A 22,170-nucleotide genomic window follows, 5' to 3' on the forward strand; every position below is an offset into this window, starting at 1 on the left:
GTAAATAGCGTACTAAATCTACATCTATATTCATACTCTACAAGCCACCCAACGCTGTTTGGCGGAGGGCACTTCACGTGCCACTGTCGTTACCTCCCTTTCCTGTTCCAGTCGCGTATGGTTCGCGGGAAGAGCGACTGCCGGAAAGCCTCCATGCGTGCTCGAATCTCTCTAGTTTTACATTCGTGATCTCCTCGAGATGTATAAGTAGAGGGAAGCAATATATTCGATACCTCATCCAGAAACGCACCCTCTCGAAAGCTACACCGCGATGCAGAGCGCCTCTCTTGCAGAGTCTGCCACTTGAGTTTGCTAAACATCTCCGTAACGCTATCACGCTTACCAAATAATCCTGTGACGAAGCGCGCCGCTCTTATTTGGATTTTCTCTATTTCCTCTGTCAACCCGACCTGGTGCGGATCCCACACTGATGAGCAGTACTCAAGTATAGGTCGCACGAGTGTTTTGTACGCCACATTTTCTAAGGACTCTCCCAATGTATCTCAACCTGGCACCCGCCTTACCAACAGTTAATTTTATATGCTCATTCAACTTCATATCGTTCCGTACGCATACTCCCAGATATTTTACAGAAGTAACCGCTACCAGAGTTTGTTCCGCTATCATATAATCATACAATAAAGGATCCTTGTTTCTATGTATGCGCAATACATTATATTTGTCTATGTTATGGGTCACTTGCCACTCCTTGCACCAAGTGCCTATCCGCCGTAGATCATCCTGCATTTCGCTGCAATTTTCTAATGCTGCAACTTCTCTGTGTACTACAGCATTATCCACGAAAAGCGGCATGGAACTTCCGACACTCTCTACTAGGTCATTTATATATATTGTGAAAAGCAATGGTCCCATAACACTCCCCTGTGGCACGCCAGGGGTTTTGAACCGTTCATTAGCTGGAAATGTTTGTGTTTGGCTCTAGTTGGAGACCACCTGTAGCTATTCGTGGACTTCGTCTTCCCATAAAACGAAGGAATTGTCTCCAGGCTGCAGTTGTACTAGATAGATTTGAAGAATATTCTGGAAAATCGAGCGAATAATATGGCTACCCAGATAGGCCAACATGAATCTCATCGAACTTTTATGGGAAAGAGTCGAGCGGTCAGTTGATGTACAAAATCTCGCACCGGGAAGACATCCGCAGTCATGACGGCTAAAGAAGCAGCATGGCTCAATGTGTCTGCAGGTGACTTACAAATACTTATTGAGGGCATGCCACGTCGAGATGCTGCACTGCGCCGGGAACATTGTCTTTCTTATTCGGCTGTCACTTTTGGCCTCTCAGTGCATAATCGAAAAACTGCGTGCAATGAATTTCTTTTATTGAGGATTAACTGTTACCTTCCGCTGTCCTATAAGCACTAGTGTTGCAACCCTCCTCTATACTACAATATCCTCACCGCACAGCCTCACGGAAATTCAACGATGTCCGTCAAATGAAATATATGTATATATAAATATATGAAGTGAAAATTAAGGTTCACATAACACTCCCTTAGGCTACGTCTGATGTTACTTTTAGACCTGACGGTTGTGCCCCTTTAGGAACAACGTGTTGACTACCGTATGGCAGAAATTTCTGTAACCGGTTACTAAGCTGCTCAGGTGTTCCGTAAGATAGTGTTTTATTCACTAAGGCAGCGTGTAATCGTATGCAATATCTTCCAAACATCGCTGTTAATTGCCTTTTAGATTTCACCTACGAAAATAGCGAACACAGTTTTGCAAGATGGTTATTTGTGGAATCCAGGAATATCCGAACAGAAAAATTATCGATCTTCCAGAATATCGTAACGCGGGATCATAAAATTCGTTCCATAATTCTACAGCAGACTGTCATTAGCGATTCTGGTTTACGCACACGGACGTATCAGGCAAATAACCGTTCTTAGAGAACGAACCTCATTGTAATAGTTTGGTACAATCTATGTTCCAGCGAGGTAACCCACCTACTCCTAGAGGGGATACAACTTCTTTTTTCCTAGTCTACGTAGATACTTGGACGTGTTCCATGACTTTACCTGCGTCATTTTCCATCTCAGTGAGTGACTTTATAGATGATTCTGATACATTTGCTGTCTTTACGTGAGATGAAAACTGTTGTGTCTAGACAAGACAGCCTAGACACAATGAGAGGAAGCCGAAAGGCACGCGCTAAGTTAAAGCAGTATGGCGTGAGGTCTGAAACAGGATACGTAATGAATGCTATAAAGAAAAGTACGTAGCTTCTGGAATACTTAACTTTGAAACGTACCCTTTGAACAATTTATATAGGACTGTGCTTAAACTGACACACAATATTTTTAGCGCAACGCAATCTGACTTTCAAAATTCCCTACAAAACAATGGCCCTGACTAACATTTAACTATACCTTTCACAAATCACTTACCTCACAAAAATCTTCGCTGCTCAAGCTACTGCAATACAGCGAGCGCCACTACTGCCAGCTAAATAAAAGATTCAAACTATGGAAGGCACTAACTACTGATAGGGATAGTTAGCAAATGAAAGATATTAATAGAGAACGAACAATGTATTTACCTTGATATCATCACAAGTCATAATATATATATCAGTTCATGACAAATTACAAACCTCCGCCATCTCTCTCCCCACATCCACCACTGCTGGCGGCTCACCTCCAACTGCGCAACGCTACACGCTGTTCACAGCCAGCTGCCTAACACTAGAATGGCGAGTATTACAACAATGCAAAGCAGCCACAGACTGCACACAGCACAGCCAGTGATTTTCATATTGAGCGCTACGTAATGTTGCCAATAAGAAAACATAAACAGCCTACTTACATAGAGAAAACATAAACAGCTAAACAGCCTACTTACATAGAGAAAACATAAACAGCCTACTTACAACTTTAATCCATCCTTTTGGTACATCTGGAGATTGTGGCGATACAAGTGAGACTCTTTAGATACATGCAATGTTACTAATGGCGCCTTGCTAGGTCGTAGCCATTGACTTAGCTGAAGGCTATTCTAACTATCTGCACTGCAAATGAGCGAGGCTTCGTCAGTGTAGTCGCTAGCTACGTCGTCCGTACAACTGGGGCGAGTGCTATTCCGTATCTCGAGACCTGCCTTGTGGTGGCGCTCGGTCTGCGATCACACAGTGGCGACACGCGGGTCCGACATGTACTAATGGACCGCGGCCGATTTAAAGCTACCACCTAGCAAGTGTGGTGTCTGGAGGTGACACCACAAAGACATCATATGGTTGTTCGACACATCGGTAGTAGGAATATGGCGTTTGATTACACTCGGTGATTTTCGTATTGGAGTGCTTCAGTTCAGTTTGGTTTCATTGAGCTTTTGTTTGTCGACAACGTTTTGGCTTTCTGTAAATGTATGATGAAACTTTCTTTGATTATGTAGCCTTCCCTTCGACAGTCTGACTGGAAACACATCTATAGTGATGTGGCAATTATATACTCAGAAGTCTAGCCTTACATCACAATGAGCGTATTGACATTTAATAGACTACTAAGATAACTAGAAAGCAATGTTAGCAATAATCAGCTCACATAGACCAGAGGGTCAGGATTATCGGCTGAAATATTGTTGTTTCCGAAGTAAAAGCCCTTCAACTCGTAGGCGGCTTCTGTCTGCTGTTCCACATTAGGCAGGTGCAGACTGGGACCCACCACGCCTGCAAAGTCTTCGTTTAGATTGGCAATGAGCTCCGAGTTCTCAAGTACGCCAGATCCTGTGACAGAACAATGAGCCATGAGTTAGAGCGAAAACCTCCAATGGGTGGTGTGTAGGATAGCACAGGGTATCAGATATATTTCAATGTTAAAGCAAATGAATCGCATTCTCTATCACAGAATCTGGAAGATATATTTTACAAAGCACTTATTTATGAGAATCAAATTAATAAGCTGCAATATTTGCTATTAATTACGTTTGGCAGTGGGATATGGTACTAAAAATATGCAAGAAATTATGTTCTTTTAGTTACCTTTCAAAACGTTTTAATAATTTGCCCGCAGCAGATGTGAATATCCCCGGAAGCCTAGTCAATGTGCAAAAGAAAGCGACGGTAATAATCTTGTGGCATTAGTGGACAGCAGGTCTCTCGGTGTTGTTTAGCAGCGTAAGGGGAAATGACTTGTCCACTCTCTCGTGATATGTGACTTCTGTAGCTTAAGTTTATCTGTCTGCGGAACCGTTGTGATTCATTAAGTAGAAACGTAGTTGAAAATGATCGAGGATACTACTGTATTTTGGAGAACTTAAAGACAACTGGGCTATTTTGTGTGTAATAAAATGAGGCTTGGTCACGTCTCTAAGAATCACACCGGTAACACTGCATCTGTTTCATCTATAGAGACAAATGAAGACTAGTCTAGTTATAGAATACTGGCCATTAAAATTGCTACACCAAGAAGAAATGCGGATGATAAACGGGTATCCATTGGACAAATATATTATACTAGAACTGACATGCGATTACATTTTCACGCAAATTGAGTGCATAGATCCTGAGAAATCAGTACCCAGAACAACCACCTCTGGCCATAATAACGGCCTTGATACGCCTGGACATTGAGTCAAACAGAGCTTGGATGGCGTGTACAGGTATAGCTGCCCATGCAGCATCAACACGATACCACAGTTCATCAAGAGTAGTGACTGGCGTAGTGTGACGAACAGTTGCTCGGCCACCATTGACCAGGCGTTTTCAATTGGTGAGAGATCTGGAGAATGTGGTGGCCACGGCAGCAGTCGAACGTTTTCTGTATCCAGAAAGACCCGTACAGGACCTGCAACATGCGGTCGTGCATTATCCTGCTGAAATGTAGGGTTTCGCAGGGATCGAATGAAGGGTAGAGCCACGGGTCGTAACACATCTTAAATGTAACGTCCACTGTCCAAAGTGCCGTCAATGCGAACAAGAGGTGACCGAGACGTGTAACCAATGGCACCCCATACCATCACGCCGGGTGATACGCCAGTATGGCGATGAGGAATACACGCTTCCAATGTGCGTTCACCGCGATGTCGCCAAACACGGATGCGACCATCATGATACAGTAAGCAGAACCAGGATTCATCCGAAAAAATGACGTTTCGCCATTCGTGCACCCAGATTCGTCTTTGAGTACACCATCGCATGCGCTCCTGTCTGTGATGGAGCGTCAAGGGTAACCGCAGCTATGGTCTCCGAGCTGATAGTCCATGCTGCTGCAAACGTTGTCGAACTGTTCGTGCAGATGGTTGTCGTCTTGCAAACGTCCCCATCTGTTGACTCAGGGATCGAGATGTGGCTGCACGATCCGTTACAGTCATGCGGATTAGATGCCTGTTATCTCGACTGCTAGTGATACAATTCCGTGTGGATCCAGCACGGCGTTCCGTATTGCCCTCCTGAACCCACCGATTCCATATTCTGCTAACAGTCATTGGATCTCGACCAACGCGAGCAGCAATGTCGCGATACGATAAACCGCAATCGCGATCGGCTACAATCCGACCTTTTTCAAAGTGATAGTACGCATTTCTCCTCCTTACACGAGGCATCACAACAACGTTTCACCAGGCAACGCCGGTCAACTGCTGTTTGTGTATGAGAAATCGGTTGGAAACTTTCCTCATGTCAGCATGTTGTAGGTGTCGCCACCGCCGCCAACCTTGTGTGAATGCTCTGAAAAGGTAATCATTTGCATATCACAGCATCTTCTTCCTGTCGGTTTAATTTCGCGTCTGTAGCACGTTATCTTCGTGTTGTAGCAATTTTAATGGCCAGTAGTGTACCTGCGGTGATGTGCATTCCATTTCTTTATATCTGTTTCACGTACTATCCAATATATATCTGATTATTGTGAATATATGGTGTATATTTTGAGCCCTTTGCTCTCAAGTGCATTGTGTATTTAAGTTGGCTTTTAGGAATGATGATCCAATTTCAGAAGGGAACTTTTAAGGAACGCTTAATACTGATCGAAAATTATTAAATAGATTACATCGATCATCCTGCTTTATTAAGGGGAAGATACTGTTGGTGACAACTGTATTATAATCCGTGGTTTATTTAGAACTAGTAAGTGTGTAAGCATTAATGTACTAGGCCGATAAGTTTGCTGTAAGTCCCATAATACCTCAAAAGACATATAAGACTCGGTAGATTTTTCATGTCTCACAGTATAAAAATAATGTACTGGCTTTCCCGGCTACGTTTCCTACGTGAGTTTAATACTCGTACAACATTGATCAATAACGCACAGGTAGGGCAGCAGATGCTTTGTCAGCTAAAGCTGTTAAGATAAATCATGCACAGAATACGTACCAGACTCCGCAGAAGTAGTGCCTGTCATGACGGGCACTTTGCTGAAACGGCCGTCGATGAGCATCTGGATAGGGGAGTCAGAGAGGAAAGCACCCTCCATGTCGGGCTCAATGTTTGGCGCCCAGAGAACGCTTATAATGTGTTTCTTCTCCTAAAACCGAAAACCAAATTGTAGTTCTCATTTAAAATCTTAGAGCATGAACTTTTGTTGGACACCATGACCAGTGCCAGTTACCTATCGGCATTCTATAAACTTAAGAGATTTGTCAATGCTCTGCTTAGCAGCAAAAGCTACTTGTCGTTACTCACGTGTTACTAAGACAATTTTGTCATGTAGAAACAATCAGTAGCGCGAATGCGCTTGTTTGATTATAGAGAGTGTTTATTGCATCTAATTATTCTGAAATACAAGGAATCTGGACGCTGGGTAATGTTTTTCTCCATCAGGTCACTGGTTAACATTTGAGTTTACGCTTGCATTTGGTTTTCCCTGCTGGCTGGGAACAACTTCATGTCATTGTTGCACAGATTATAAGTAGATCAAGAAAAATAAGTACTACGCAGTAGCAGATGTCAGGACACACTATGAGCTGTCAGGCATTAGTCATACGATTATGTTTAAGAAGCTGAGGAAACAGACTTGTCGTAGGTCAGCTCTGTGTGTTAATAGGTGTTGTGACTCAAGAAATTACTCCACACTAGGCTACTGTCTTTGAAGAAATCATTTCGTCACATTTGAGTTCCTAGTGAGAAGTGTTACCGTTAACCGCCCTACGCCATCTAGCAACGACCGCTGCTCTTCACTAACTTTTCACTAAAAATTATGCTATTTGTTATATATTTTATTGAAACACTCTTATGTAAGACTTCATTTATATAATTTACGTCCGTTCCAATTTAATTTTCATTTTAATTACTTGCTGTTCTAACCAAAACATAAAATATAATATGAGAAACAGGACGTTATACGTATTATAGAAGTGTAATCGTCTTCCGCCTCTATAAGACTAATTTTATAGCCACCACAATTTATTCAATTTTAGAATGATTTCTGTACTCAATTTATGTTCTTTGAACACTTGGTTAAATTCTGATCAACTTCAGTCTGTCAGCAGACGAATACATTTTTCATTTGGTTAAACATTTCTAAAAATATTTCTTTTCATACGATTAGAATAATTTTAAAAACTGTGCTTTTAACTGGAATTCATTTTAATTACTTTATAAGATTATTTGTTCATTATGCACGAATCAAGAAACTCTTGGATAGCTTTGCATCCCATATACAGGGTGTTACAAAAAGGTACGGCCAAACTTTCAGGAAACATTCCTCACACACAAATAAAGAAAAGATGTTATGTGGACATGTGTCCGGAAACGCTTATTTCCATGTTAGAGCTCATTTTAGTTTCGTCACCTACGCTTCCACCTACGCACAATGGAGCACGTTATCATGATTTCATACGGGATACTCTACCTGTGCTGCTAGAACATGTGTCTTTACAAGTACGACACAACATCTGGTTCATGCACGATGGAGCTCGTGCACATTTCAGTTGAAGTGTTCGTACCCTTCTCAACAACAGATTCGGTGACCAATGGATTGGTAGAGGCGGACCAATTCCATGACCTCCACGCTCTCTTGACCTCAACACTCTTGACTTTCATTTATGGGGGCATTTGAAAGCTCTTACCCCCGGTATCAAATGTAGAGACTCTTCGTGCTCGTATTGTGGACGGCTGTGGTACAATACGCCATTCTCCAGGGCTGCATCAGCGCATCAGGGATTCCATGCGACGGAGGGTGGATACATGTATCCTCGCTAACGGAGGACATTTTGAACATTTCCTTTAACAAAGTGTTTGAAGTCACGCTGGTACGTTCTGTTGTTATGTGTTTCCATTCCATCACTAATGTGATTTGAAGAGAAGTAATAAAATGAGCTCTAACATGGAAAGTAAGCGTTTCCGGACACATGTCCACATAACATATTTTCTTTCTTTGGGCGTGAGGTATGTTTCCTGAAAGTTTGGCCGTACCTTTTTGTAACACCCTGTATAACTGGCTGAAGTACGCGTGGCAGATTTGAATCCTGCCATTTTTACATGTTACGACTTGTTACAGTGCAGCAGAATGAAAACTGTATCGTGTTTTTACTATAATCTCTTAGTGTAATAACTAGTAATGTATTTTATTTTCCTTCCGTTTCAGACTCTGAAGATGGCTATTGCACAGCCAAAACCGATAATTTTATTCCAAAATCAATACCATTAAATAGAAGAAGCGGCGATTCTACATACCTCATCTGTCTGGATGAGTGAATCGTCTACCAGAAGATCAGTAGAGTTCACAGATTGTAGGAAGTCGAGCAGATGTTGCGAATCATTCGTTGCGTAGCCGAGTGCGGCCCCTAGTCTAAGAGTATGAGTCCGAGCTTCTTCACTTGTGCGCGGACGTACGGTGATGAAGTTCCCACTCTGAATGATGGCTCGTGAGAATAGACCTGCAAAATGAAGAATTGCACTCTGAAATTTAGGGTCTACGCTGAGAAAGCACTGCAGTCAGAATAATGTGAGTTAATCACCTTCCTTCTGGCTTACAGAAAGTAGGCACGAAGTGACACTACCCTTAAGACATTAGGAAAGTAGATAGTTACTCAATCCGACTATTGTATCTCACCACACTGCCACATCTTCGTCCCTACACGGCTTTTTATATGCTTCTAGTCTTCCTAAAGTGTAACGAATTCATGTTTTAGAAAAATACTGACTATCCCATGCAAGGGGGATCCAGTTCACTCGAACCTGTACCACTAATGAATCGGGCTCTTGAACAGGTCGCTGTGTCTAATAGATAAAAGCTATGCAAAGCAAAATCAGACTCACAATGGTGGTGGGAATAGTGACACAGAAGGTCAGAGTCACCCATCATCTATCATTCCATTCCTGTTCTACATACTACAGTAGTTTCTCTGCCGTGATTTGCCTCTGATTCAGTGAATGATGTACACTTGGTTCCTAGGTATCATTTCGGAAGGTGAGGTTTTGATTAGGAAACCAAAGGTTTGTCTCGTCAATATAGATGCAGTTGTGTTATATTTAAAAGAACAGCTCCCGTCACTGTAACTGGTAAATGAAATGTTGGCCCCATAATATCACACATGATTCCGTTAGTTAATAACCCACAACCTCTTAGCCGTAAGTATCTTCCTCGTGTGGGCTTCCCTCGTTCATACCAGTTCTCCGCCACAGTTACATTGTCATACAATGTGTACACCCAACGTAGAACTGCTCGCTGGAAGTATAGGTTCGGTTTCATCACCTCCTTTTGACATGGTTGACCCTCTGTTTTGCCCCTGAACATATGCATGGCAAATGCCCTTTCTCCCGTCTGGATCTCACGTGCAGAATATATGGTGACCACCCCACTTTGACACTGCTGTATCTCTCCCTCGGTGACTGGTGTATGCTGATTCCTATTTTCTGCTATCAGTAACAAAACTCCTTCATTTGCATAAACTTTCCCACTAAATTTTAACCTTACAGAGATTGTGCTACATCTTACTATATGTCTACAATGCCGTTGGTTCTTAGGCCGAGGAATCGTCGTAAAGTAAATGAATCAGACTCTGTGTCCGTATGGTTTAAGGGTGCACTGAATTGTGCAAAGATTAAAGTTGTTGGTAATGTCATGCATTATTATAGAATGCATGTTTTTCCACCACTGGAAACTTTCATAACGTGCACAACTGGCTGCATTCATGCTGCGTTCCACAGTTGCTCAATGACAGTAGAAAGTCACGTTTTGACTGTTAGGCTCGGCTATGAACTGCAGTTGTGGCGGTAGTTCTTGCTGTACTTTCCTCAGTCTATCCAGATGTTGCTCAGGTGACAATAGGATCAGACCCAATTAACCATGAATTCTGTCACGATTAGCTTCTTGGAAGCCCTTTAACGCCACTCTTACATCTCAAATACTACGGTATTCCCTACTGACAGCAGAAGTAATGTTAAATTTATTCTCCAATCCACCACTTGCATTAGTGTTTGGACGACCTCCAAATACTGGTTTAGAATTCTAGCTGTTGCTCTGCCATAGTCCATTACCACTCTAATTAGTTGTCGACGCATACATGTGTTATTCAGCATGCCGCTCTCCAAACTCACAATCTGCTCTCGCGCCTTCCACTGTCCTATTTAACTCACTTACGACATCTGCATCCGCTGCTCTGGCATCTATGCATCCCTTTCTCTCCCTCAGCAGTTCATGTGACGCTACCCCTTACTGCTGCATGCATTTGCTTTCTCAATCACGCATATGCCACGAGCCACTTCTTTTAACGATTTGACACATCATTAAATGCTCCATTACTGCTCGTTAACTGTTTCAAACCCGAGAGTACCTCTTCCAAGCCCTTTAATTTGTTTTGTAGTTCCCACAGACTAAATAGCGAACAATGTCCACTTGTGGCTAGATGATACCACAACATGCTGCCTGATAACGAAACTCCTCCACCCAGGTGATTGTTCCAGGAGAAGAGGTACAGCACTGCCAAAACTGGCATCCTCACTTCCTCACCCTCGCTGAATGTCGCTCTGAGGACTGGAACCATTACCATTCCCCTCCTCCTAGAAACATGTTGTCTCTGATCAGCATCTCTCACACAATAAATCAAGATAATCCTTACCATAACATGCACATATGATCCTACCCAAAACGATTTACACAATACGGTCGCAAGAATAATAATACAACCATTGACTGCCTCCTAGGAATTATAGAACCGGTTATACCAAGTGTATGGTCTTCCTTTTCCTGTTGCTCATTTTCCTCTTTGTCTTTTACTCTCTTCTTTGGTCTTACCGACATTCCCCCTCAGATCTATTCTGGTGCACTCTTGAATGGCCGTAAGGGTCAGACATGTACGATCGTTGAAGTTATTGATAACTGTAGCTTCACATTCACAGGTGACGTGGTTTCAGTCTCTTGGCTGAAGCCCTGGTATTGTGTCAAAAGCTCTTTTTTTTTCTCTCTTTCTCAGTATATGGATTCACAACAGCAGCCACGACTGACTCACATTGTATTAAGGTAAAGTTCATGTGCGCTTTGCTGCACTATCCTGTATCTCCATTGCTTTGGTGTTTGTATTTTGGACTCTCTTCCAAACTCCTCTCACAGTTCTCGCAAACTCTCAGACCCACTCTCCACTCCGGCACCATTTCAGCTTAATCAGATCGTATGGCGATGGCACCGTTTTACTATAACCGCCTCGAATGGTGTGAACTCTGTGCTGGTACAACACTGTGCTCGACTGCACTTTCGGATTATAAGCACTCAGCACATAAGATAAACACATATCCCAGTCCAAATGGGGGGAGTTGACATAATAACTAAGCGTCCTCTTGATCGATGAATCCGCTCCGTCCTTCTGTTTGACTGAGCATGAAGTACACAAGTCCTTCATCAGGTCTGACATGAAGTTCATTTCTTGATCCGTTATTATCTTGCTTCCCAAACTTCTCTTGATCCATTATTCTCGTCTCTTGCATCCCAAACTTCAATAACGATCTATTCACCAATGCTTGCATGACTGTGACTGCTTTCTGGTCCAAACTCGCCACTATCTCCACGTAACGAGAAAAATGGTCTGTTGTACTCGGCACAAATCGATTCCTTGCTGGTGTCCGGTTAAACAGTTCTAACAATGGGGATGGTCTCCAAGTAGTCGGGCATAGCGATTTCCAGTCATTGATCGGTTTAGTTGGACCAGCGGACCCAGTCATTTCATATAATCACAGCCTATACCACCAGCTTTCACTGTGACTTGTTGACAACTTACATTCATGGTTTCGTGGGTCAGAGCCACTCTCGAATCCTACCATCAGCTTTTACCAACTGACATCGAGATTCAGCTGAGGTCACGGTTTTCCAGTCGCCTAGGGTCCATCCAATAAGGTCACGAGACCAGGAAAGGCGCTGCAGCCCATGTCGTGCATTTAACAAAGGCAATCGCGTCGGTCGTCTGCTGCCACGTCGCATTAAAGCCAAATTTTGCCACACTGTCCTCAGGTAAGTTCGTCTTAAGTCCCACATTCATTTCTACGGTTAGTTCACCCAGTGTTATTTGTAAAATGGTTCAAATGGCTCTGAGGACTGTGGGACTTAACTGCTGAGGTCATCAGTACCCTAGAACTTAGAACTACTTAAACCTAACTAACCAAAGGACATCACACACATGCATGCCCGAGGCAGGATTCGAACCTGCGACCGTAGCGGTCGTTCGGTTCCAGACTGTAGCGCCTAGAACCGCATGGCCTCTCCGGCCGGCCGTTATTTGTCTATTAGCACTGAAAACTCTATGCAAACGCCGCTTCTCTCGGTCGTTAAGTGAAGGCCACTGGCCACTGCGTTGTCCGTGGGGAGAGATAATGCCTGAAATTTGGTGTTGTAGGCATAGTCTTGAGACTGTGGATCTAGGAGTACTGAGTTCCTCAACCATGTTCCGAAATTTGATCCCCCATTCGTCTAGCTCCAACTGCCATTCCATGTTCAGTGTCTGTTAAATCCCGTCGTGTGGATATAACAACATCTCGTGAGCATACATGAGAGCTCCACCAATGCACCGCCGTTTTGTGCCTTGTGCACGCGGTACAACCAGCCATCTGCACATGGGCATATTGCTAGTTCATTACTTTAATCACCTCAGTAAAATTAAAAGATTTATTTCAAGATTTTTGAGAAATGTACAGCTCATCGGATCATTACATGCTCCTTTTCTGCATTTTTTTCTTGATTATTAGTGTTTCGGTGTTATTCTCCTGTCACATATTTGAAGTACTCACTTTTTACATGATATGCTGATTATGTACATTGAATAAAGCTAAACGGCTGTTGTTATATTCGACATCCTTCTTTGTGTTCTTAAGATGGAAATCGAATATGGCAAGAGCCGTTTGGCTTTATTCAGTGTACACAATGAGCGTCTGATGTAACAAGTGAACAACAATATTATATGATCATTTGCCTACAGTTATTATTTTGCTGTGTTTAAAATAGTTTGGTAATGATTAATTTAATTTTTAGGGTTCATTACACCTTCTGAAGACGAAAATTTTCGTATTGTTGAAACCTAGGTAAAAGGTTCCAATAAACCTTTATTTGCAACTAATTTAGCTGATGTTTTCAGTCTATCCAAAGATCGATAATAACGAATTTTTGATATGCGCCTTCCTTATTTGTTGTCGGCTGCGGGGGCCGAACGGTTCTAGGCGCTACATTCCGGAACCGCGCGGCTGCTACGGTCACAGGTTCGAATCCTGCCTCGTGCATGGATAGTGTGATATCCTTAGGTTAGTTAGGTTTAGGTAGTTCTAAGTTCTAGGTGACTGATGACCTCAGATGTTAAGTCCCATAGTGCTCAGAGCCATTTGAACCAATTGAACCTTATTGGTTTGTGTGACTTATAAAATTCTAACGCCAAGACATAGTACAAAGCTGTGAGGTTACTAGCGAGAAACAGCGATCTTAAAACCAATAACTTGAAAGAGAATGTGTTGCAACACGCTGATAAACTTAAGTGATGCTGATATGATAATGAAAGTCACGTGTGTCGAACGTTTCGAAACGGAAATTTACGTGAAATACTCATGTGAACTGAACTGACTGCCAGGGAAGAGAAACTCGCTTCACAGCAATATTTCTACGAGTCGCGCATTTTGTTTATGGAACAAGAGTTCCGCTGCTTCCCAAAGCACAAGATGCAGACAGTCCATTAGAGTCGCCACCTTTTGTTTCCTGTCTGTCACATTAAACAGGCTTCCGTCTCCCTCCACTACACGTTGCCACAGCTTCCACAGTTTTCCGAGGCCCTAAACAGAGAGAAACTACAGTAAACATAACATTTCTTTAGTGTCAACAGCAATATACAGCACTTGTAATATAGCGCTATGCCTGTTTACAGCGCAATGTGTTTTAGAGTTGCAACTTGTAGGCAGTTAGGTTGTTGTTGTACTTTGCATTTTTGTTAAATTTTACAAATAATTATCATCTTGAATGATGAGACTAGTGGTTTTGAGGAACCGATTTGTACAGTACTTGCTAGGAAGAGATGGTGATGACCACGCGTCGACTTACATAACGAAGTATCACCACAAAAAATACTTCCGGAACTGCGAAGTTGGTGCCAGTGAACTAGAGGAACAACTGTTTGATGTCATTTCACATGGTATTTCACAAGATGTTATTGACGTTTCCCCAAATATAACTTTTTAAACTCATGCTTCTGTGTCAGCAGATACAGTCGATATGGACAGCGACAGTAAAATATCAAATGTAAGTGCTACTAAAAGTCAAGATCATTAGACAATGTTCCAGAGGGATTTCTGTGCAACGAGTCAAAATACGTTGGAAGTGTACAAAAATACATCTAATATTCCAATATGCAACGTGAAAAGATAACAAAGAGTTACAAATGAGCTATCAGTCAGGCCCAACTAAAATATAATACATTAATCAAAATATCAGTAAGTTTACTAAGAAAACCAATCAAAAATTAGTTACATTCAAACCGGAAATCCATATAGAAATCTGAAAGTTAATTAATGAATGTGAACACAGCCAAAATCGGTAAATGGTGCAGCGCTTAAAGAATCGTCTAATGCTGAGCAGACATTAGGAGCTCGTGAAATTAAGACAAAGTGTATGGCATCCAATGGAGTTCAGTTAAACATAAACAAATTATTAAATTAATTATTAAAATGTGATTCTAGTCACAAGCTACTGGATTCTGAAACAGAGAATATAGTCAAAAGTCACATAAAGCTCTAAAGTAGTGCAACGGGAAACTAAATGCAACGAGGATGTGGGTGACATTCATCTCGAACTGAACGCAATTTGGGGCAAAACTGAAAGCAGAGTAGTTTGGGAATTAAAATCAATTAACAGTAAACTGGTTTCATTCCACAGAAACAGCGACTAATTATGAAAAGCAGACGAAGGCAGAAATCAAGCATCGGCTTGAAGTTTGGTATGCACTGAGGGGACGATACGACAACTTAGAAAATTTTTGCAATTATCTCAGAATTAGCAAATGTCATAGCTTCTCGATCAGAGGAACAGACGTTGTTGCATTTGCTAAACAATCTCATGGCAAACTACTACCTGAAGTATGTGATGACAAAAAGCGTACTGTCTATGTCACAGCAGATTACAAGGAGCTCTGTCGAGGGTGATGAGAATAGGGTCACAATGTACAACTTATGAAACCAAAATGAATACAGGTACAGCAACGTAAAAAACAGCAGCAGCTATGAAGAGTTTTTCCTAACTTATTTGTAATACAACCTGTACTTGCAAGATCTTCTTCAGGAAACCTATTTGATCTACATCATTATGACGACATTACGGGTAAAAAAATTAACTGAAACGTGTAAAACTAATGTTAACATGAACACTGGATCAGTTAGATGGACTGGCTGGCAACAACAAGAACTTAGAAGTTTGGCATAATTTTGAGTGAATACGGAATGACGAAACGATCCTAACGATAGCGGCGCGCAGAGAAAGTGTAACACGCCGTCACCAGAGGGAAATGACGCGCCACCGACACAATATATCCGTCATCATTCTTGGGAAGACAGATCGCAGCATCATAATAACCAAGCAGCCGCGTAACTGTTGCTACAGTCCTCTAACACCAAAATGAAGAGGTCATAAGAAACCGAGGAAATGTCAGGATCGCCGGCCGCGGTGGTCTCGCGGTTCTAGGCGCGCAGTCCGGAACTGTGCGACTGCTACGGTCGCAGGTTCGAATCCTGCCTCTGGCATGGATGTGTGTGATGTCCTTAGGTTGGTTAGGTTTAAGTAGTTCTAACTTCTAGGGGACTAATGACCACAGCAGTTGAGTCCCATAGTGCTCAGAGCCATTTGAACCATTTGAAATGTCAGGATCATGGTGGTAGTGATGAGGAATAAAATTTAGATACGTAGCCTCATGGTAGTAACAGCTCGTTTGTGAGTATGTAATTAGTAGGTATAGGGCCCGAACTACATTATTGTTTTTTCTGTTGTATATTTCCACAGTAGAGTCCACTCTTCTACTTTCTAGAAATCAATCAAGAAACGCTTATTTATAGACCAATAGCAAGCGTGAGAGGATTTCAACGTACAAAACCCTATTATGTAGTGAAGGAAGCTACGGAGCCCAGCGAAGAGAATCAGATATAACTCCACATTACTTCTAAGATTATGCTACAGCAGTACCACATAATTTAATCAATAGCGTGACAGTAGTCATACGTTATCCAGAAGATTAACCCAACACAAGGTCATGGCGATTACGCATTGAGAAAACAAAACGATTTTGCTACAAGCTTAAAACCATTGTTGGGTACATTATTTCCAAGAAAGGAAGCTAACGTTTACCTATTGCTACTAGCAGGAACGAAGTATTATTTTCAAAGAACATTAACGAGAGATGTCACGTTAAAGTCGAAATAAAAGGAAGCTTAAAGGTTATTTACAATTTATTTTCAAATTTTGCTAAGAAAAAGATAAAAAAGGTAAACAAACAGACCGTTAGTTTGTCAAACGGGTAACATACAGCTGATTATCATGGCCAGACAATGCAGGCTGTACCATGGCACTCTAGATTCTGCTATACTTGCATACGTAGAATGGAGTGAGTGCCCTAACCTCTCCAGAGTTTATTTAGCATGCAGGGTGATTCCGTGACTATGTTATGATCTTTCAGGGATGATGAGAAGGGTAACTGTACCCATTTGCGATATGGGGCCCTCGTCCGGAAACGATCGAGTATAAAGTTATAAGCAAAAAGCGTTCGGATACCTCTGATGGTGGACCTCTTCAGCCGAAAGGTCTTTGCTTCCATATTTTGGGAGGAGACAGTATGCACCAAAACTAGAAAAAATTGGTTAGTAAACTTGGGCTCTGAATACCATACTTTAAGTGCTACGAGCACTTATTCGGCAGAAATGTGTTTCACACTAGCGAAGATAAACAAACTCTCTATCCCTTCTTGTTGTCAGCGTATTCCATGTGTTCCTCTCTTCCACGATTCTGTGAAGAACGTCATTTATTATTTTTTCAATCCACATCTCGGACGCTTCGATTCTCTATTTCCCGTATCTCACTGTCCATGATTTACTGCCATGTAATGCTGTACTGCAAACACACAGCCTCAGAAATTTTTTCCTAAAATAAAGGCGTATATTTCACGCCAATAGACTCCTCTGGACCAGAAACACCCTCTTCGCCTGTGATAGTCTGCTTTTTATTTCCTCTTTGCTTCGTCCTCCATGGGTTATTTTGCTTCCTACGTAGCAGAATTCCATACCTCCATCTATTTCGTGATCATCAATTTTGATGTTAAGTTACTCGCTACTCTCATATCTGCTACATCTCAACACCTTTGTATGATTCCGCTTTATTGTCAGTCCACATTCTGTACTCATCACACAGCTAATTCTGTCCAACCTATCTTATAATTCTTCTTCACTTTCGGTGAAGATAGTAATGTCATCAGCGATACTTATTGATATCATTTAACGGAGAATATTTATTCCACTCCTGAATCTCTGTTTCATTTTCATCACTGCTTCTTTGACGAATAGGTTAAGTAGTAAGAGCGAAAGACTGCATCCCTGACTACATCACTGTTAATCCGAGCTCTTCGTTTTTTGTCTTCCAATCTTACTTTCCCCTCTGGGCTCTAGTACACATTGTTCATTGCCTGTCTTTCCCTAATGGCTTATTCCTATTTTTCTCAGTATTTCGAATATCTTGCTATATTTTACATTGTCGAATGCTTTTTCCTGATAGACATATTTTGTGAAGGTGTCTCGATTATTCCTCAGCCCTACCGCTACTATCAAGCGCAATGTCAACACTACCTCTATGGTGACGTTAACTTTCCTAAAGCAAAACTCATTGTTATCTAACAGATCCTAAGTTTTCTTTTTCATCCTTCTCTATTTTATTCTTCTCATCAGCCTGGATGGATGAGCAGTTATGCTGACTGTCAGATAAATCTCGGCTTACCTACCCTTTAGTTCTTCGGAATTGTGTGAATGACATTTTTCCAAAAGTTGGATGGTATATCGCCAGTCTCATAGATTCTACACACCAACCTGAATAGTTGTGTAGCTCACACTTCCCCCAAAGCTTTTAGAAATTCCGATGGAATGTAATCTGTCCCTTCTGATTTATTTGACATCAGTTCTTCCAAAGGTCTTTTTAATTCTGACATTGGATCACCTATGTCTGCGATATTGACACCAACTTCTTCTTCTGTCACGTCATCAGACAAATTCTCCTCTCCGTAGAGGCCTTCACTGCATTGTTCCTACAGAACTCTTCTGCGGTTAACAGTGGAATTCCCATTGCACTCTTAACGCTATCGCTGGTTCTTTTAATTTCACCAAAGGCTGTTTCGTCTTTTCTGCATTCTGACCCAGTCTTCCCGAAGATGATTTCTTTTTAGATTTCTTCTCATCTTTCCTGTACCTATTTCGTCTTTGCTGTGTTGGCCCTCTATCTATTTCATTCCTAAATGACTTATATTGCTGTATTCTCCTCTTTCCATTAACATTTTTGTACTTCTTTCTTTTGTGTATCAGTGGAAATATTTCTTCTGTTACCGAAGCTTTCTTGGCAGTTACCTTCCTTGCACGCATGTCTGGCCAACATCCGTGACTGCCCTTTTCAGACGTCCCCTACTCTTCAACAGAACTGTGTACTCTGGTATTTCTTATCGCAGTATTCACATCCTTAGCGAACTACAAACGTGTCCCATCAGTCGTCAGCACTCTTCCTTCCTCACTGATTCTTCCGGGTAACTCTCTTAAACCTTAGACTAATCTTCATCATTAGTAAATCGTAACCTGAATCTGTATCTGCAACCGTGTACACCGTAGAATGCCGTATCTGATTTCGGAATCACTGTGTGACTACGATGTAATCTAGCTGGAATATTTCCCTGCCTCCGTGTCTTCTCGAAGTACACCTTCTCCCCTTGTGATTCTTGAACAGAGCAATCTCTATCAGATTCTGAAATTTATTGCAGAACTCAATTAGTCCTTCTACCCTATCATTACTACTGCCAAGCCCATAGCTGCCCGTAATTCTGTCTTCTGTTCCTTCCCTAGAATCGTGTTCCAATCCCCCGACAATTATTACAATTTCCGGTTACGTATTGAATTATCCATTTAATATCCTAATATACTTTTGGCATCGCTTCGTTTCTGCTTGCGACGTTGGCATGTATACCTGAAGTATCGTTGTCGCCGTTGGTTTTGTTATGGAATCTGATGAGAACAGCCCTACCATTAAAATGTTCTCATAGCGAGTACTACTTCTGTTATACCACAATATGCCGTTATTGATATTATTCTATATTCGCCTGACCGGAAATCCTTATCCTCATTTCATTTCACTTCACTGATCTCCTATGTGTCTAGACTGAGCCTTTGCATTCCCCCTTGCCGGTTTTCTATATTTCCTGTTGCGTTCTAGGCGCTTCAGTCTGGAACCGCGCGACCGCAACGGTCGCAGGTTCGAATCCCGCCTCGGGCATGAATATGTGCGATGTCCTTAGGTCAGTTAGGTTTAAGTAGTTCTAAGTTCTAGGGTACTGATGACCTCAGATATTAAGTCCCATAGTGCTCAAAGCCATTTGTACCTGTTGCGTTGAAGCTTCTGACATAGCATGCTCCAACTCGTAGGATGTTATTACGTCTTTGGTTGGTTCAAATGGCTCTGAGCACTATGGGACTCAACTGCTGAGGTCATTAGTCCCCTAGAACTTAGAACTAGTTAAACCTAACTAACCTAAGGACATCACAAACATCCATGCCCGAGGCAGGATTCGAACCTGCGACCGTAGCGGCCTTGCGGTTCCAGACTGCAGCGCCTTTAACCGCACGGCCACTTCGGCCGGCACGTCTTTGGTAGTTTTATCTTCTTCTGACGGTCGCCTCCCACTAGCAGAACCCTTCCACAGATCAGTGGGGGAGCCAACCGGAATATTTTGGTAAAGAGGTCATCAGGACACTTCTCAGTTTCAGGCGAGAAGCCCTGTGGATAGACTTTGTGTGTCTTCAATTCAGTGATTTCCATTCTCTTCTGCACCCTAATGCTAGTGATCATTGCTGATTCCTGAAAGACAGTTTCGCTCACCAAGGCCAATAGAGTGAGCTGAAGGTCTGTATGGTGCTCCGCCTTCTTAGACAAGGCCGTTGGCACAACGAATGTGAATGGCTCGCTCTGAGCACTATGCGACTTAACTTCTGAGGTCATCAGTCGCCTAGAACTTAGAACTAATTAAACCTAACTAACCTAAGGACATCACACACATCCATGCACGAAGCAGGATTCGAACCTGCGACCGTAGCGGTCGCTGGGTTCCAACCTGTAACGCCCAGAACCGCACGGCCACTCCGGCCAGCAAAGACGGTGATTTCTTGTGGCGGATGTCTTCGGCTGCTATTGGTGAAGATTATTTGATCCATACACCGAAATTTCCCGGTCCTACATCTACTAAGATACTCAGCAAGTCACAGCACGGTGCGTGGTGGAGGGTACTTTGTACTAATACTAGTCATTTTCTTTCCTTTACAAAGCATGCGAAGTAGCTGTCACGATCAGTTTCGTTAATTTGTCAATGAATTTGACATCAATGACATGCCTGGTGGGTGGAAGTTAGGGCTAGAGAACATGGACATGATCCACGAGTTGAGCGGCTACAGGCGTTTTTTCGTTGTGGCGTTATCTTTTAACGAAATTTCAGTCCCCAAGCTACACAGGGGGAAATGACCATCGTAATAAAGACAGCTATATTACTGACTTTATTAAGTCGTACACACTATAAACGTGATATTTGCAACTCCTATGTTCTGTTACCTCAGAGACTTCATATGTGACAAAGCATTTGGTTAGTTTAAGTGAGTTCGAAAGTGAGGAGTGATCCTGTGAGAGAGGGAGAGCGTGCCCGTAGCACTTCGTGATGCGGCAAAAATGAGTTTAGTACTCTAGTCCTGTTATGTAGGACATGGCAGTTATGTTGGCTGAATAGCGAAGTAGCCAGTATACTGCTTGAGCTGTGACAGAAGCGAAAGTACGCGTTTCATTAGAAAATTCAAAATGACGAGTGTCTGCACTGCACGATTATTTCCCCCCACCCACCATGTAAATTGTTCTGCTTGGAATTCCCACAGTCTGGTTTGTGTCTTGGCCTCCATGGTTCCCTGCAAGCCTGAAGCAGCTCAAGCTTCGTGATCATGAGTGTGTGCAATCAGGAGGCATTTTTCTCCAGATATGTTTCACGTAAGGTGACAACGTTGCGGTGGAGAACGGTGCTTGTGTTCTCAAATGTCAGTGCACAAAAGACCTCGAATAAATTTACTGCTACGATCTACTTGTGACGGAAATTTAATTACTTGATTTGCTTTTGTCTTCGTACGTACATAGGTGTGGACCATGTCAGTCATTGTAATATGATCACCGATGTCACGTGGGGTGCTGGGATCCTTTGCTACTCGTCCGTGGACCTGGACGCAAGGCTTATGGACACTGTGGCAAGCAGACATGTTGTCGCGATGGTTCCAGTGAAGTCCAGGAAGGGACTTATTTTTCTAGCACCTAGCATCCCCTTGAAGCTGTTAATGTGTGTGTATTTTATAGAGTCTGTTTGAGGTATTCATGCTAAACAGGGTGGAATTTGAAATGTTTAGGCCTTTGTTAGAGTTATTCCCACCATCAAACGGTTGCACTGTAACCAGGGCAGGACATCACGCCTGATATTTGTGGCAGTGGAAAGCTAATAATT

At 42.3% G+C, this 22,170-nt stretch overlaps 1 protein-coding gene across 1 annotated transcript in view; it reads right to left on the reverse strand.

The window, feature by feature from the left end:
• The window catches only part of LOC124788808 (cholinesterase-like), a 93,257-nt gene that overhangs the window by 50,256 nt on the left and 20,831 nt on the right, over positions 1–22,170 (reverse strand). Inside the window, exons 5-7 of the mRNA XM_047256088.1 lie at positions 8,630–8,832; positions 6,329–6,479; positions 3,564–3,745 (exon numbers count right to left, since the gene is read on the reverse strand). Of these exons, the coding sequence (XP_047112044.1) occupies positions 3,564–3,745; positions 6,329–6,479; positions 8,630–8,832 (536 nt within the window). The remainder of the gene's footprint in view (positions 1–3,563; positions 3,746–6,328; positions 6,480–8,629; positions 8,833–22,170) is intronic.

The sequence above is a fragment of the Schistocerca piceifrons genome, chromosome 3, assembly GCF_021461385.2.
Source record: "Schistocerca piceifrons isolate TAMUIC-IGC-003096 chromosome 3, iqSchPice1.1, whole genome shotgun sequence".
NCBI classification, from domain to species: Eukaryota; Metazoa; Arthropoda; class Insecta; order Orthoptera; family Acrididae; genus Schistocerca; species Schistocerca piceifrons.